Below are 13577 nucleotides of genomic sequence, written 5' to 3'. Positions count from 1 at the left end.
CCCGGGCGCGCGCCAGGCCCCATGACGTGGCCCAATCCCGAGCCGGCGTCGGCCGTTTCCCACCCACAACTGGCGGACTGGCCCCTCGGCAGCCTCCGGCCTGAAGCCGGCGACGGAGGAGGGGGCGGGCCTAGGACGTGGCCCAATGGGAGCGCGCGCCGCGGCGATGGGGGCGGGGCCCGGCGCGCGGCGCAGGGCCGGGCGGCCGAGGCTCCAATGAGCGCGCGCCGCGTCCGGGGCCGGCTGGTGCGCGAGACGCCGCGGAGAGATTGGTGGCTAATGTAACAGTTTGCAAACCGAGGGGAGTTGTGAAGGGCGCGGGCTTGGGGGCGCCCTGCCGGCCTCGTGGGTACGTCCGCCGCCGCGTTTGTCCCAGAGCTGGGGCCGCAGGAGCGCAGGCAAGCGGTAACGGGGTTGGGGATGGCGATGGGAGCCGGCCACCCCTCCTAGGAGAGGCAACGTGCTAGCTCCGGGGGCGGGTCGGTAGCGGGAGCAAGGGCCGCACGGACGCCGGTGCGCTTGACCCCGCAGCTCGGTCCCGGGGCGCCCCCACGCTTTAGGGGAGGGCCGGGCCGCGTTTCCGGGGGTGGGAGCCGCCGCCTTCGCCAGGTGACGCTTAGGTGAACTCGGGGGACTCGGTACCTGCCCGGCGAGGAATCTTACCGTTGCAGGCGCGGCGTCTGTGTAGGCAGCGGGGCGGGGGGTTGGGATGGAGAACGGGCGGCGGGCGGGACAACCCGAAAGGATACCGAGGAGGAGACAGGCCCTTCTAACATCCCAGCCTCCTCCAACGTCACCACTTCTCAGTTCCCGTCCAGGCCCGGCCTGGCTTTCCCCGCCAGCGGGAGAGCTCCAGGTGTAGGGAGGCAGTTGAGCTCTGGGTGGGGATCCCTGGCCGCACCCCAGGTGTCTAACAGCAGGGGCAGTGCTAGGGTGAGCCAGTTACAGCCTATGCCGTGGACGGAAGGCTCTGGTCTCCTTTCTCCTGTCCCGGTACCTTCCCTGTTTAGGGATGTGGTGGATGGAGTCCAGGACGCTTTGTGTGATTAGAGTGCTGGGTCCTTATCAGGAGGGCGGGGAGGGGGATGTAGGCCCCTTTGCCCCCTGGTGACGGTGGAGTATGAATCTTAAAGCTTCTCTGTTCTGGGATGGGTTTCTGTCTTCTTCACTCAGGGCATCCGGTTACAAGTGTTGTTTTTCTCCTCCCTCAGAGGCACAATGGCAGCCACCGTCAGGAGGCAGAGGCCAAGGAGACTAGCCTGTTGGGCCTTGATGGCTGTGCTCTTGGCACATCTGTTGGCACTGAGTGGTATGTACCCCAGTAGTGGGCTCAAAAGAAGAATTGATGAATGAACTATGGTGGGAGAGGAGGCTTTTAGTTGGAAGTTGGACTCTTGAGTTGCTGAACCTAGGGTTTTATCTTTGCTATCTTTCCTTCTCTTTGGAGGGTGAAGTGCTTTGGTTAGAGGGGACTCAGGAGTGTTGGGGAACAGGGGATAATCAACAAATCTCTTTCTTTTTCAGACACGCTGGCAGTGATGTCTGTGGACCTGGGCAGCGAGTCCATGAAGGTGGCCATCGTCAAACCCGGAGTGCCCATGGAAATTGTCTTGAACAAGTGAGGGCGGCCCCAGTGTCAGGGGTGGGGGAAGAGGGAAGTCTGTGCTCCTAGCCCGAGTGTATTCTTGCTAGGGCCCACAACGGGCTGGTGTCGGAGTGATTGTATTTGGGGTGTTGAGGCTCCTGAATCCACATCCTGCTGTAGGCACCTGGGCCCTGTGTCTCTTTTTTTTCAGGGAATCCCGGAGGAAAACCCCAGTGACTGTGACCCTGAAAGAAAATGAAAGATTCTTTGGAGACAGTGCAGCAAGCATGGTGAGCTAACAGCCCACCCCCTTCCCATAAGCGATGGGCAGAAAAGAGATGTCAGACCCCAGAGCCTGTTCTCTTATCAGCCTCTGATGTGAGAGGTAGGTGATGGTGGACTTGGGAACCTCACGCCATATTCCTTATTTATCTGTTCTCAGGCCATCAAGAATCCAAAGGCGACACTGCGTTACTTCCAGCACCTCTTGGGGAAGCAGGAGGGAAACCCCCATGTGGCCCTTTACAGAGCCCGTTTTCCAGAGCATGAGCTAGGCTTCGACCCACAGAGGCAGACTGTGCACTTCCAGATCAGTCCGTGAGTGTTGTGCTGGGGACAGTGGGCTCAGTGGGCCTCATGGGCTCCTCTGCTCATGGTTGTCCTTGCCTTTAACTCATCCCCTCTCCACAGGCAGCTACAGTTCTCACCTGAGGAGGTACTCGGCATGGTCCTCAATTACTCACGTTCCCTGGCTGAAGATTTTGCAGGTGAGCAGCTAAGGTGGGGCCAGCGGTGGCCAGGTTCCCTAGGGTCTCAGTAGGACAGTTTTGCCTCCCAGGGAACAGCCAGCCATATTTGAGGACATCTTTGGTTGTCACAACTGGGGAGCTGCTACTGGCATCTAATGAGCAGAAGCCAGGGATGCTGCCCGAGATCCTACAATGCACAGAATAGCCCCACACAGCAAAGAGTTACTTGGCCCAGAAGGTCACTAGTAGCAAGACTCGGAAAGGGTCGTCTTGAGTATGGAGCTGGTGGGAACCCTGGTCTGTTGCCCTCTGTAGAGCAGCCCATCAAGGATGCAGTAATCACCGTGCCAGCCTTCTTCAATCAGGCCGAGCGCCGAGCTGTGCTGCAGGCGGCTCGCATGGCTGGCCTCAAAGTGCTACAGCTCATCAATGACAACACCGCCACCGCCCTCAGCTACGGCGTCTTCCGCCGGAAAGATATCAACACCACTGCCCAGGTGAGCTGGGGAGGAACTTCTCACCGGACTTGGAGGCTGGCTGGCTGTGATGACGGAGACCGCTTGACTCTGTTTTGCATCTCGTTTGCACGACTAGCCCTTGACAAAATGCAACACCAGGCCCCTCTCGGCTAGCGTTGGGGCTTTTCGGCTTTCAGTGGAGAGTCGATACAGCACCTTGGAGTTAGAGAAGGTTTCCGTGACAGTTGTCTCGGTGTCTCCACAGAACGTCATGTTCTATGACATGGGCTCTGGCAGCACCGTGTGCACCATTGTCACCTACCAGACGGTGAAGACTAAGGAGGCGGGGATGCAGCCACAGCTGCAGATCCGGGGAGTGGGGTAAGTGGGTACTTGCTGAGACACCTTCGGGTCGGGGGTTTCTTCTTGGAGGGGCAGCTGCCTCCTTTTCCCGCTCCCTGCACGAACGTTCTCCTGAAGCATCGGTCACTGTAGGGTACCTCTTGGAAGAACCGGGGAAAGATGGAGAGAGAAGGGGACAGTTTGGGAAGATTGAAAGGCAGGGAACTTACCGAGAGCTATTACTTAGGAAATCCGTGGGGCTACCGACCATGCGCAATGTCAGATGCGGTCATTTGCTTGTTCTTGTCACTTTCAGCGTACTTACTGGTGACGTGGTCTGATTTTCTGAGCCGTTCTTTTCTGTGCGGTTCTTCCTCCACCACTCTAGTCCCAGCTTCCATCATCTCTGACCTGCAGGGTTACGATAGAAGGTCTCCCCGTCTTCACTGTGGCCCCCCTCCAGTTCTTTCTCCACGTTGTAGCCAGAAGGTTGTTTTCAAAATGCCAACCTGAGTATAGTCTATTTCTTTAAAAGCCTTCAGTGGCAGGGTGCCTGGGTGGCTTAGTCGGTTGAACATCGGACTCTTGATTTGGCTCTGGAGCCTGCTTAAGATTCTCTCTCTGCCCCTCTCCCCTGCTCTCGCACGTGCCCACATTCTTGCCAGCTTTCTCTTTCAAAGGAAAAAAAAAACTTAGTGGTTCCAGACCTTTATCGTGGCCTGTGAGAGCTCTGACTCCTCCCTTTTGTCTCTACCCAGAGCCTTTGCTTTTTGAGTTCTACCATGCCTGTCCTTTGGAGCTTATTCATTGGGCTGTTTCTCACCTCAGGGTCTTTATGCACACTGTTCCCTCCATCTAGGGTTGTTTGCTCTTCAACCCATTAACTCCACTCAATCCTGCAGGTTTCAGCTCAGGCATCACATCTCCACAGAACTTTCTATGGCATCTGTAAATAGGGGGCATTTCCCTTCTACGTCTTCTAACGCTGTTGTCTGTCTCCCTTATAACTCGGGGTGGTTGGCATTTTTTTTCGTGTAATTGTTCGATGCTAGACTGTAAGCTCCTTGACAGCAGGTTCCCTGTCTCTTTGCTGTTAATTGCATCTCCAGAGACAAACAGATAGTCAATGCCCAGTAAGTACGGTGGATTGGATACGCACGTGAACTCCCACTGAGGTGTCAGCCACGTGGGAGGAAGGTGAGGTTCCTAGGTCGATGAAGGGACACTGTGTGTTCCTCACGCTTTTTCTGTCTCTTTTCCCTGGATAGATTTGACCGCACCCTGGGGGGCTTGGAGATGGAACTCCGGCTGCGTGAGCACCTGGCAAGGCTTTTCAACAAGCAGCGGAAGGGCCAGGGAGCTAAGGATGTGCGGGAGAACCCCCGTGCCATGGCCAAGCTGCTACGGGAGGCGAATCGACTCAAAACCGTCCTGAGTGCCAACGCTGATCACATGGCACAGGTGCCCACTCATGGCTGGTCGAGGGCAAATATTCTCCATCCTGAGCTAGGCCCCTTGTGTGCGGTGTGGCCCATCCCTCTTCCCAGGCCTCCTACCATTCTCCCAAAGTCCAATTCCCTCGATTTCTGACCTGCCCCCCCAAAGAGGAGGACCTGGGTGGGCGCTCTGACTTGCCCCATCCTCCTCCTAGATCGAGGGCCTGATGGATGATGTGGACTTCAAGGCAAAAGTGACCCGTGCGGAGTTTGAAGAGTTGTGTGCAGATTTATTTGAGCGGGTGCCCGGGCCTGTGCAGCAGGCCCTCCAGAGTGCCGAAATGAATTTGGTGAGGGGGTAGTGAGATGTGGGCGTGGGGTGGGGGGCATGTGGGATAGAAAGTGGTTAGGTGGCAGGGGGGAGGGGGCGGGAATGTCACCGGATGCGTCGGTGCCGAGGAGGAGGGCTGATGATGTGCCGTTCCATTTCCCATTCTCTGTCTGTAGGATGAGGTTGAGCAGGTGATCCTGGTTGGTGGGGCCACTCGGGTCCCCAAAGTTCAGGAGGTGCTGTTGAAGGCTGTGGGCAAGTGAGTGTGGGTGCTGAGGCATTGGGGCCAGGGCTGCGGAGAGGGCGGCCAGGCTGGGTGCTCCAGAGTAAACGTGCTGAAGCGCAGGACTTTTGCAGGGAGGAACTGGGGAAGAACATCAACGCAGACGAAGCAGCTGCCATGGGGGCTGTGTACCAGGCAGCTGCGCTCAGTAAAGCCTTCAAGGTGAAGCCGTTTGTAGTGCGAGATGCGGTGATCTACCCCATCCTGGTGAGTAGGCCTGTCTGATCGCCTCACCGAGGGTGGTTTCTCTCGTCTGCCGTAGCCTGTACACTTGTTTTCTGCCAGTTGACGGCTTCCACGTACCCTTACCCCAGAACCTGCTCTGGCTCTCCAGTGTGCTTCCTCTCTGCCTGCTGTGTAGGTGGAGTTCACAAGGGAGGTGGAGGAGGAGCCTGGGGTTCGCAGCCTGAAGCACAATAAGCGTGTTCTCTTCTCCCGAATGGGGCCCTACCCTCAACGCAAAGTCATCACCTTTAACCGCTACAACCATGACTTTAACTTCCACATCAACTATGGTGACCTGGGCTTCCTGGGGCCCGAGGATCTTCGGTGAGAGGGTGGGGCGAGGTGGGGGCTCCAGAAGGGAGGATCTGGGGCCACGGGGCTGACGGGGAAGCGGGCTGTGCGGTCAGGATTGGGGTGAGCATTTTCTCTGGAGGGCCCAACATTTTGTGCTGGGAGGCCTTGTAGTCAAAGGCTGGAGGCTGGCTGGCTGAGTTCCCTGGACTTGCTCTCTCCTCCCCAACCAGGGTATTTGGCTCCCAGAATTTGACCACAGTGAAGCTGAAAGGTGTGGGTGAGAGCTTCAAGAAGTATCCCGACTACGAGTCCAAGGGCATCAAGGCTCACTTCAACCTGGATGAGAGTGGCGTGCTCAGCCTCATCAGGGTGAGAGCAGAATGAGACCGTGGGTACAGGGCAAGGGTCCAGGCCCCACCAGCCTTTGCAGAGCGGTTCCACCTGGTATTAGAACATGATAAGCGGGAGAGGCTTATGGAGGTGGATAAGTCCTGGCTCTAAACACAGCTAACCAGGGACCTGGTGGGTCAGGGCCTATAAAAAGTTACAGATGTTGTAAATTTCAGGATCTGTAGAATGGCCAAGTAATCCGTTCTCAAAGAATGGTTCGGGGCTGGTGGGGGGTGGGGGGGGGGGTGGCGGCACCAGGGTTGCTCTGTCAGTTAAGAGTCCCAACTCTTGGTTTCAGCTCATGTCTTGATCTCGTGGTTGTGGGTTCAGGCCCTGTGCTGGGCTCCACGCTGGACATGAAGCCTACTTAAAAAAAAAAAAAAAAAAAAAAAAAAGTAGTTCTGGGTGTTAACGTCTTTTAGAAGGTACCGTGGGAAATCACGGCCCATTCTGTTGTCAAGTGGAGAAGTGCAAGGCCGTGAGGGAAAGAAGGAGCTATGACCCAGTCCTCAGGAGGGCTCATAATCCAGGGGGGTAGTGATGACTTGATTCAAGATCCCTTAGAAGAAGGCGGGTGAGGGAATAGGCCAGCACCGCCACGGGTCACGTGGATGTGTGTGAGTAGACACCCACTGTGGCAGGACGTTTGTGGGGACGAGGTGGCTTAGCGTGTGCGTCTCGTCACCTCGCATCCCTGTTTCTAGGTGGAGTCTGTGTTTGAGACATTGGTGGAGGACAGCCGAGAGGAGGAATCTACCTTGACCAGTGAGATGAGTGTGTGTGTGTGTGTGCGTGCGCGTGTATGTGTGAGAGAGGATGTACTTGTGTGCCTTTGGGGGAGGCGGGCAGACCTTGCCCTTGGGCAAGGAGGTGGTGTCACTGCTGTGGCCCCTTTGAGTCTTTGGGTTTTCTTCCTCCTAGAACTTGGCAACACCATCTCCAGCCTGTTTGGAGGTGGTACCACACCAGACACTAAAGAGAACGGTACAGACACTGTCCAGGTAAGGCCAGCACGGAGCCAGGGGAGCTTGGAGGATGGTAAATGGGGCCGGGTAGTAGCAACAGAGGCAGGGAGGGATTGGGGTCAGGCATTCCAGCTGCCTAGGACTGACTAGACCCGCCCTCCCCGCTTTACCCGGGCCCTTGCTGAGTGAACCATACCCTCCTCTGGACCCTGAGCTGTCCCTGTGCTCGGGCTCCAGGGCACATTCCCTTCATCTCGAAGCACTGCTCCTCCGACCAGACCGCCTGCCGTAGTCTGCACAGCCTGTGACCCTATGGTCATCTGCCTGTCCCCAGGCTGTGCTGGGAGCAGCAGGCCCCTTCGCAGCAGAGCCTGGGGGATTTGGCGTTGCCCGCTGAGCGATTCATCCATAGGCTCTGCTGGGGACCTCTTGTTTCCCAGGAGGAAGAGGAGAGCCCTGCTGAGGGGAGCAAGGATGAGCCTGGAGAGCAAGCGGAGCTCAAGGAGGAGGCGGAGGCCCCAGTGGAGGATACCTCTCCGCCCCCACCCACTGAGCCGAAGGAGGCTGCGGTTCCTGAGGAAGAAAAGGCCACAGAAAAAGAAAACGAGGAAAAGCCTGAGGCCCAGGTGAGCCGGAGGCGAAGGGAATAGATGCCTGCCTGTGGGGAATAAAAGGACCTGAGCTTCTCCTGACCTCCTCGTTTCTTTCCCCCACCAGAAGCCAAGTGAGAAAAAGGAGGCAGGGTCTGAGGCTGCCCCTCCAGCCCCAGAGGAAGAAAAGAAGCAGAAGCCTGCCCGGAAGCAAAGAATGGTAGAGGAGATTGGGGTGGAGCTGGTGGTTCTGGACCTGCCTGACTTGCCCGAGGATGAGCTGGCCCACTCAGTGCAAAAGTGAGTAGAAACGTGCGCGCGCGTGTGTGTGTGTGTGTGAGCATGCACGCACAGGGTGGTAAGGGCAGTGGCACCCATGGGAGGGAGAGCCGTCTGCCCCAGGGTCTGAGGTCAACATGCTCTCTCCCTCGTGCTTGCTTCTGTCATCCCACAGACTTCAAGACTTGACGTCCCGAGACCTAGAGAAGCAGGAACGGGAAAAGGCTGCCAACAGCTTGGAAGCTTTTATCTTTGAGACCCAGGTTGGTGGGCTGGGAGACACAGCTGCCCCGGGACCTGTGTCTGAGGAGGGTCTGCCTCTGTGAGCCCTGCTCTTGGGGTTCGGTGCATGCTTGGGCCCGTGTGCACCTCTCTAGGACAAACTGTACCAACCCGAGTACCAGGAAGTGTCCACAGAGGAGCAGCGCGAGGAGATCTCTGGGAAACTCGGCACTGCCTCCGCCTGGCTGGAGGACGAGGGCTTTGGGGCCACCACAGTGGTAAGCGGCTTCCCAGGACGTGGTGGGTGGGATGGGAGCCCTCGCTTTGCTCTTTACAGGCAGAAGGTCGGAGAAGGTGAGGAGAGCTGGGGTGTGAGGCCAGGAGAAGGACGCGGGGCCGGCTTCAGGGCCAGCCTCTCATCCCTTCAACCCCCTCTGCCCACTCCCACCCTGCATCCGTCAGATGCTGAAGGAGAAGCTGACTGAGCTGAGGAAGCTATGCCACGGGTTGTTTTTTCGGGTAGAAGAGCGCAAGAAGTGGCCTGAACGGCTGGCTGCCCTTGATAATCTCCTCAACCATTCCAGCATGTTCCTCAAGTGAGCAGCCCCTTCGATTTTCTTCCTTATTCGGTCCTGCCAAGCCTGGAAGTCCATCAGCTTCCCATGCCCACACCCCAGATCCCTCTCTCCCCTGGGCTCACCGTCTCCTTCCTGGCTTACAGGGGCGCCCGGCTCATCCCAGAGATGGAGCAGATCTTCACTGAGGTGGAGATGACAACGCTAGAGAAAGTCATCAACGAGACCTGGGTAATCAATCCCTGCATGAACACTTACTGGGATGCTCCCCTGGCAAGGTGTGCTATGCTGGGCAGAGAGGAGATGCCGAGAAACCGGGGTTCAGCAGCTACTGCTGCCTCCTGGCCCGGCAGCTAATCGGGAAGGCGGAAGGCATTTACATTTGAGGCCACGTCTGATTAGCCCCAAGCAAGGGTCACGGCCATGAGTTTTGTCAGACTGCAGGAGCAGCAGAGCCCATCCCTCTGAGGTTAGAGCAGCTGCTCCAAGCAGCTGGGGCTTGAGCTGCGCTCAGAAGGTGAGCCAGGGAAGACTTGTCACGGGAGGCCGAAACTCTTCCTTTTGGGTGTGTGGAGAGTGATATTGAGCCAGAGCTCAGAAGTGGAGAGACCAGGGAATAATCAATCAAGAGCTTCAGCTGTAGTTGGTCCCTAGTATTGTAGGCCACAGACATGGCTATGAGTTTGGGACTCCTTTGTGGGGAGCCTCAGATGCCGTTCCGAAGAGTCTGCTTACCATCGTGGGGCTGACGGCCAGGAGTAGTGGAGTGGTTTGCCATCTGAGGGAAGAGCCTGGGGCCGGTCTGGGGTGTATTTCATCCGGGCCAGAGATAACCTACCCTCTCCAGGGCTAGCTCTGAGCCTGTCCTGGGCTCACCCACAGGCCTGGAAGAATGCGACCGTGGCCGAGCAGGCCAAGCTTCCCGCCACGGAGAAACCCGTGTTGCTCTCAAAAGACATCGAGGCCAAGATGATGGCCCTGGACCGTGAGGTGCAGTATCTGCTCAACAAGGCCAAGTTTACCAAGCCCCGGCCCCGGCCCAAGGACAAGAATGCAACCCGGGCAGAGCCTCCCCTCAATGCCAGTGCCAGTGACCAAGCAGAGAAGGTCATCCCTCCACCAGGTGAGGGCAGGGTGCCTGGCTCCAGGTGCCATTGGGCGGGAAGAAGGCCTCCTTTCCCTCCGGGGACTACATTTTACCCCTGGTTTTCCTCCAGGCCAGCCTGAAGATGCAAAGCCCATTTCAGAACCTGAGAAAGAGACTGGTGAGTTGAAGAAAGTGATTGGGAATATGGATATTGCTAAGCCTAGGGGTCGGCAGACTTGCAGGCACAGCCTGTTTCTAGAAGGTCCACAAGCTGTGAACAGCCCTTACGTTTTTAGGTTCTTACATATCCACACAAGCATGTCTGTGCAAAGAAGCCGGGTGTAGCCCACAACCCCTAAAACATTCACCATCTGTCTTTTTCTAGAAAAAGTTTGCCAACCCTTTCATTAGTCCCTTCCTCCCTTCTGCAGAGGCTAACCTCTTCCTCCCAAAAGCAGGATCTGAACAGGCAGACACCGAACCTCTGGAGTTAGAAGGTCCTGGAGCAGGTGAGCATGGGGCTGGGGGCACCCGGGAAGCCTAGTAGGGCCCAGCGGGGAGGATCTGCCCGGAACGGGGCCAGTTACCTTTGTCTCACCTGCTGCTGGCATTCCTTCGCTCTTCCCCACTCCCAGCAGAACCGGAACAGAAGGAGCAGCCGACAGGACAGAAGCGGACTTTGAAGAATGATGAATTATAACCAACCCCCCAGCTCCCCCTTTCACCCCTCCCCCTTCTCCTACCTCCTCTATTTATTAAACATCGAGGGTCGGGGGAGGGGTTGCTCCTGCCTTCAGCGGCTTCGGTTCCTTTTCTCTCACCTTGATTGGAGGTGTGGAGAAGGGGGAGGAAGGGACAGCTCACCAGTTCCTTCGGCAGTGGTTCTGTGGTAAAAACTGAAATTGTTTCATTTCCCAGTCCCACCCCTGGTTCCTTACCCATCCAGGCCCTCATTTGGGGAAAATCACTATTATGTCTTAATTCTTTGCCTGTGGGTGGGTGAGGGATTGGCTGTTGATGGGGTCGATGGACCTGGCAGGTGGGAGAGGGATGCCCTGGGCTATTAGAGAGTCTCCAGTCTTCTCTGTCCTCCTCCCTGCTTCCCTCTTCCACTACCAAGTCCGCCCCTACAGGGGCCAGTGTCTACAGAGCCTTGGTTACCAGGTCTGGTTTCTGAGTGCCTATCTATGCTCTTTCCTCCTCCAAGGTCTTGTCTTTCCCTAAAAGGCCCCATCCCCGGTGACGACTCTTCCCCTGGTTTCCTTGGCTTCCGGTTGTGAGTAAGGCAGCCGTCTGCCTCTTGCCCCAGCCTTTCCATCTGGACTGGCTGCAGTAAAGCTAGATCCATCCCCACCCGCGGTGGCCAGAGTAGGCAGCAAGAACGTGAAGAAGGGAAGCCAGCCGACTCTGTGGGAGAGACGTCTGAAAACCCGGGAGCTCCCACTTAAGGCCTCTCAGACACAGGAAAGCGTGCGGAGTGGCCAGGGTGGGATGCCAGCATCCTGCGAGCACTGTCGGAGTCTGCATCTTCCCTGTTCCTGTCCCTCCGTGTCCCTGTGACTCCTGGCCCTCTCTGCTCTCCTGTCTTCTGCCCTCCTAGATACGGCCTTTCCCTGGTCCCTTGGCCCCCTGGGCTGACCAAAATGTGCTTTCTACTGTGAGCCCCTATCCCAAGACCCCGGGAGAAGGAGAGACCATGGCGTGAATGTAAAAATGCCACCTCGCCCTCTTGGAGGCAGGCCGTGTGGGTGAAGGAAGAGGGTGTGGGCTGGCCTGCCTTTCTTGCATTGCTCTGCTAAGATGGAGGCTCTTTACCCATCATGCCGATGTTGGGGAGCCTGTCCTCCAGTGTTCGTCTGGAGCAGGAGCCACAGGGCCACCCGGCTCCCAGGGCAGGGGGGAACCTGGTTGTGTCTGTCCTTTGTCTTTTTTCCTTTTTTTTTTTTTTTTTTTGCCACATTGGCAGATGTGAGACTTAAGGGTCCCACCCCATCCTGTATGTTTGAGTTCTTTCACTAGCGGTTGAGGCTGGTTGGACAGGTTTGAGTCAAATTGTACTTTGGTCCATTGTTAATTGAGAAACTGTTTCAATAAAATATTCTTTTCTACAGTTTTTGTGCTATGGTTTTTAAAATGTTTGTTCCCTGGGGCAGCGTGGTGGCTCAGTTGGGTTAAGCATCCGACTCTTGATTTTGGCTCAAGTCATGATCCCAGGGTCAGGAGTTCGAGCCCCAGGTTGGGCTCCTTGCTGAGCATGGAGCCTGGTGCACTTGCTCTCTGTAAAAACAAATGTCTCCTGTGTATGAACAATACATGTTTATTATAGAAAATTTGGACGCTAGAAGTTTGAATCTTAAAATTACGTATCCTGCTACCGCCAAAATACATTTTGGACTTAGTTGAGATTCGTATATGTAAGTTGTTTTTTCATGAGAACACAATTGTGGTTTTATTTTTCCCTTGACCTTTGGACCCCTATGTCCCAGGCATTTTTAGGTGACTACCATTTTTTAAGATAACAACCCATTTTGCAAGTAAGAAATTGACAGTTCACGGGAGACGGCCCAGCTGGCTCGGTCAGTGGAGCATGCGACTGTTAATCTCAGGGTTGTGAGTTCATGCCCCACATTGGGTGTGGAGCCTACTTAAAAAAGAAAATGAAATTGACAGTTCAGAGGTCTCGGTAATGGATCCAAGGAATCAGAGGTGGTAAGTGCCTCGGCTAGGTTTGAATTTAAGGCTGACCCATTAGCACTCGCTGTTAACTGCTCTGATACGAGAATGTGTTACTAAAGTCACCACTCAGCACCGTTAATTTGGGTTATCAGTGGTGATGGAACCATATTTTGCCAAAGGAAGATCATTCTAGTCCTTAATCGCATGTCTAAGAAGCTGAATAAATAATGGGAAGATTATGTTTTTCTCTAAAGTTTGAACAGGTCAGACATGTTTTAAAGCCTGAAGGTTTTTATTTTTTAAAATAGACTTTCTTAGAGCAGTTGTGGGTTCACAGCGAAATTGAGCAAGAAATACAGAGACTTCCCATATACTCCGGCTCCACGCGTGCACAGCCTCCCCCACTATCAACATCCCCCGCCAAAGTAAGACAGTCATACTAACGTATGACCCGATGTTGATTATTGTCATCACCCGAAGTATAGTTTACATTAGGGTTCACTAATGTACTAATGTTGACATTGTACATTCTTTGTAATTTGGACAAATCTATAATGACATGTGCCCACCATTACATGTCATACAGAGTAGATTCACTGTCCAAAAAAATCTATGCTCTATTGGTCCATCCCTCCTGCCACTTGTAACTCCTGGCAACCACAGATCTTTTTGCTGTCTCCCTAGTTTTGCCTTTCCCGGAATGTCGTGTAGTTGGAGTCCTACAGCACGTAGCCTTTCAGCCTGGCCACTTTTGCTTAGCAACATGCGTTAACATTTCCTCCATGTCTACGTTTATTTATTTATTTAGTTAGTTAGAGAGCAAGAGTGTGTGCAGGAGGGTCACAGAGAGAGAGGGAGAGAGAGAATCCCAAGCAGGTTCCACACTGTCAGTGCGTGGAACCTGATGCGGGGCTCAAACTCACAAACCCCTGAGATCACGACCTGAGCTGAAATCAAGAGTCGGACGCTTAACAGACGGAGCCACCCAGGCGCTCCTGTAGCCATTATTTTTAAAGGATCAATTTTTAATTCTCTAGTTTCCATCATCATATGGGCATTATGAACAACTCTGTAATACACTGGCTAGATA

General features: G+C 55.2%; 1 protein-coding gene across 8 annotated transcripts; it reads left to right on the top strand.

The window, feature by feature from the left end:
- The first annotated feature begins 226 nt into the window (after positions 1-226).
- On the top strand, positions 227-11921 carry HYOU1 (hypoxia up-regulated 1). 8 transcript variants are annotated; one of them, XM_042905707.1, is made up of 26 exons: positions 227-349; positions 1212-1309; positions 1525-1618; positions 1797-1875; positions 2028-2182; positions 2276-2352; positions 2650-2831; positions 3058-3173; positions 4403-4595; positions 4786-4920; positions 5078-5160; positions 5259-5391; positions 5546-5733; positions 5934-6072; positions 6798-6858; positions 7015-7094; positions 7499-7684; positions 7776-7948; positions 8103-8190; positions 8305-8427; positions 8612-8745; positions 8871-8955; positions 9607-9847; positions 9942-9989; positions 10243-10320; positions 10447-11921. In XM_042905707.1, exons 2-26 carry the CDS (start codon positions 1219-1221, stop codon positions 10509-10511), a joined length of 3027 nt encoding a protein of 1008 aa, XP_042761641.1. In that variant the 5' UTR covers positions 227-349; positions 1212-1218; the 3' UTR covers positions 10512-11921. The 8 variants fall into 8 exon arrangements, with proteins under 8 accessions (XP_042761641.1, XP_042761646.1, XP_042761645.1 ...); XM_042905712.1 differs by having other exon boundaries at positions 227-398; positions 10270-10320; XM_042905711.1 differs by having other exon boundaries at positions 227-398; positions 10267-10320; positions 10450-11921.
- The last annotated feature ends 1656 nt before the right edge of the window (positions 11922-13577 follow it).

This window comes from Panthera leo, chromosome D1, assembly GCF_018350215.1.
Source record: "Panthera leo isolate Ple1 chromosome D1, P.leo_Ple1_pat1.1, whole genome shotgun sequence".
Classification (NCBI taxonomy): domain Eukaryota; kingdom Metazoa; phylum Chordata; class Mammalia; order Carnivora; family Felidae; genus Panthera; species Panthera leo.
The sequence above is the reverse complement of the archived record's forward strand: the minus strand, read 5'-3'. Positions and strand labels throughout refer to the sequence as shown.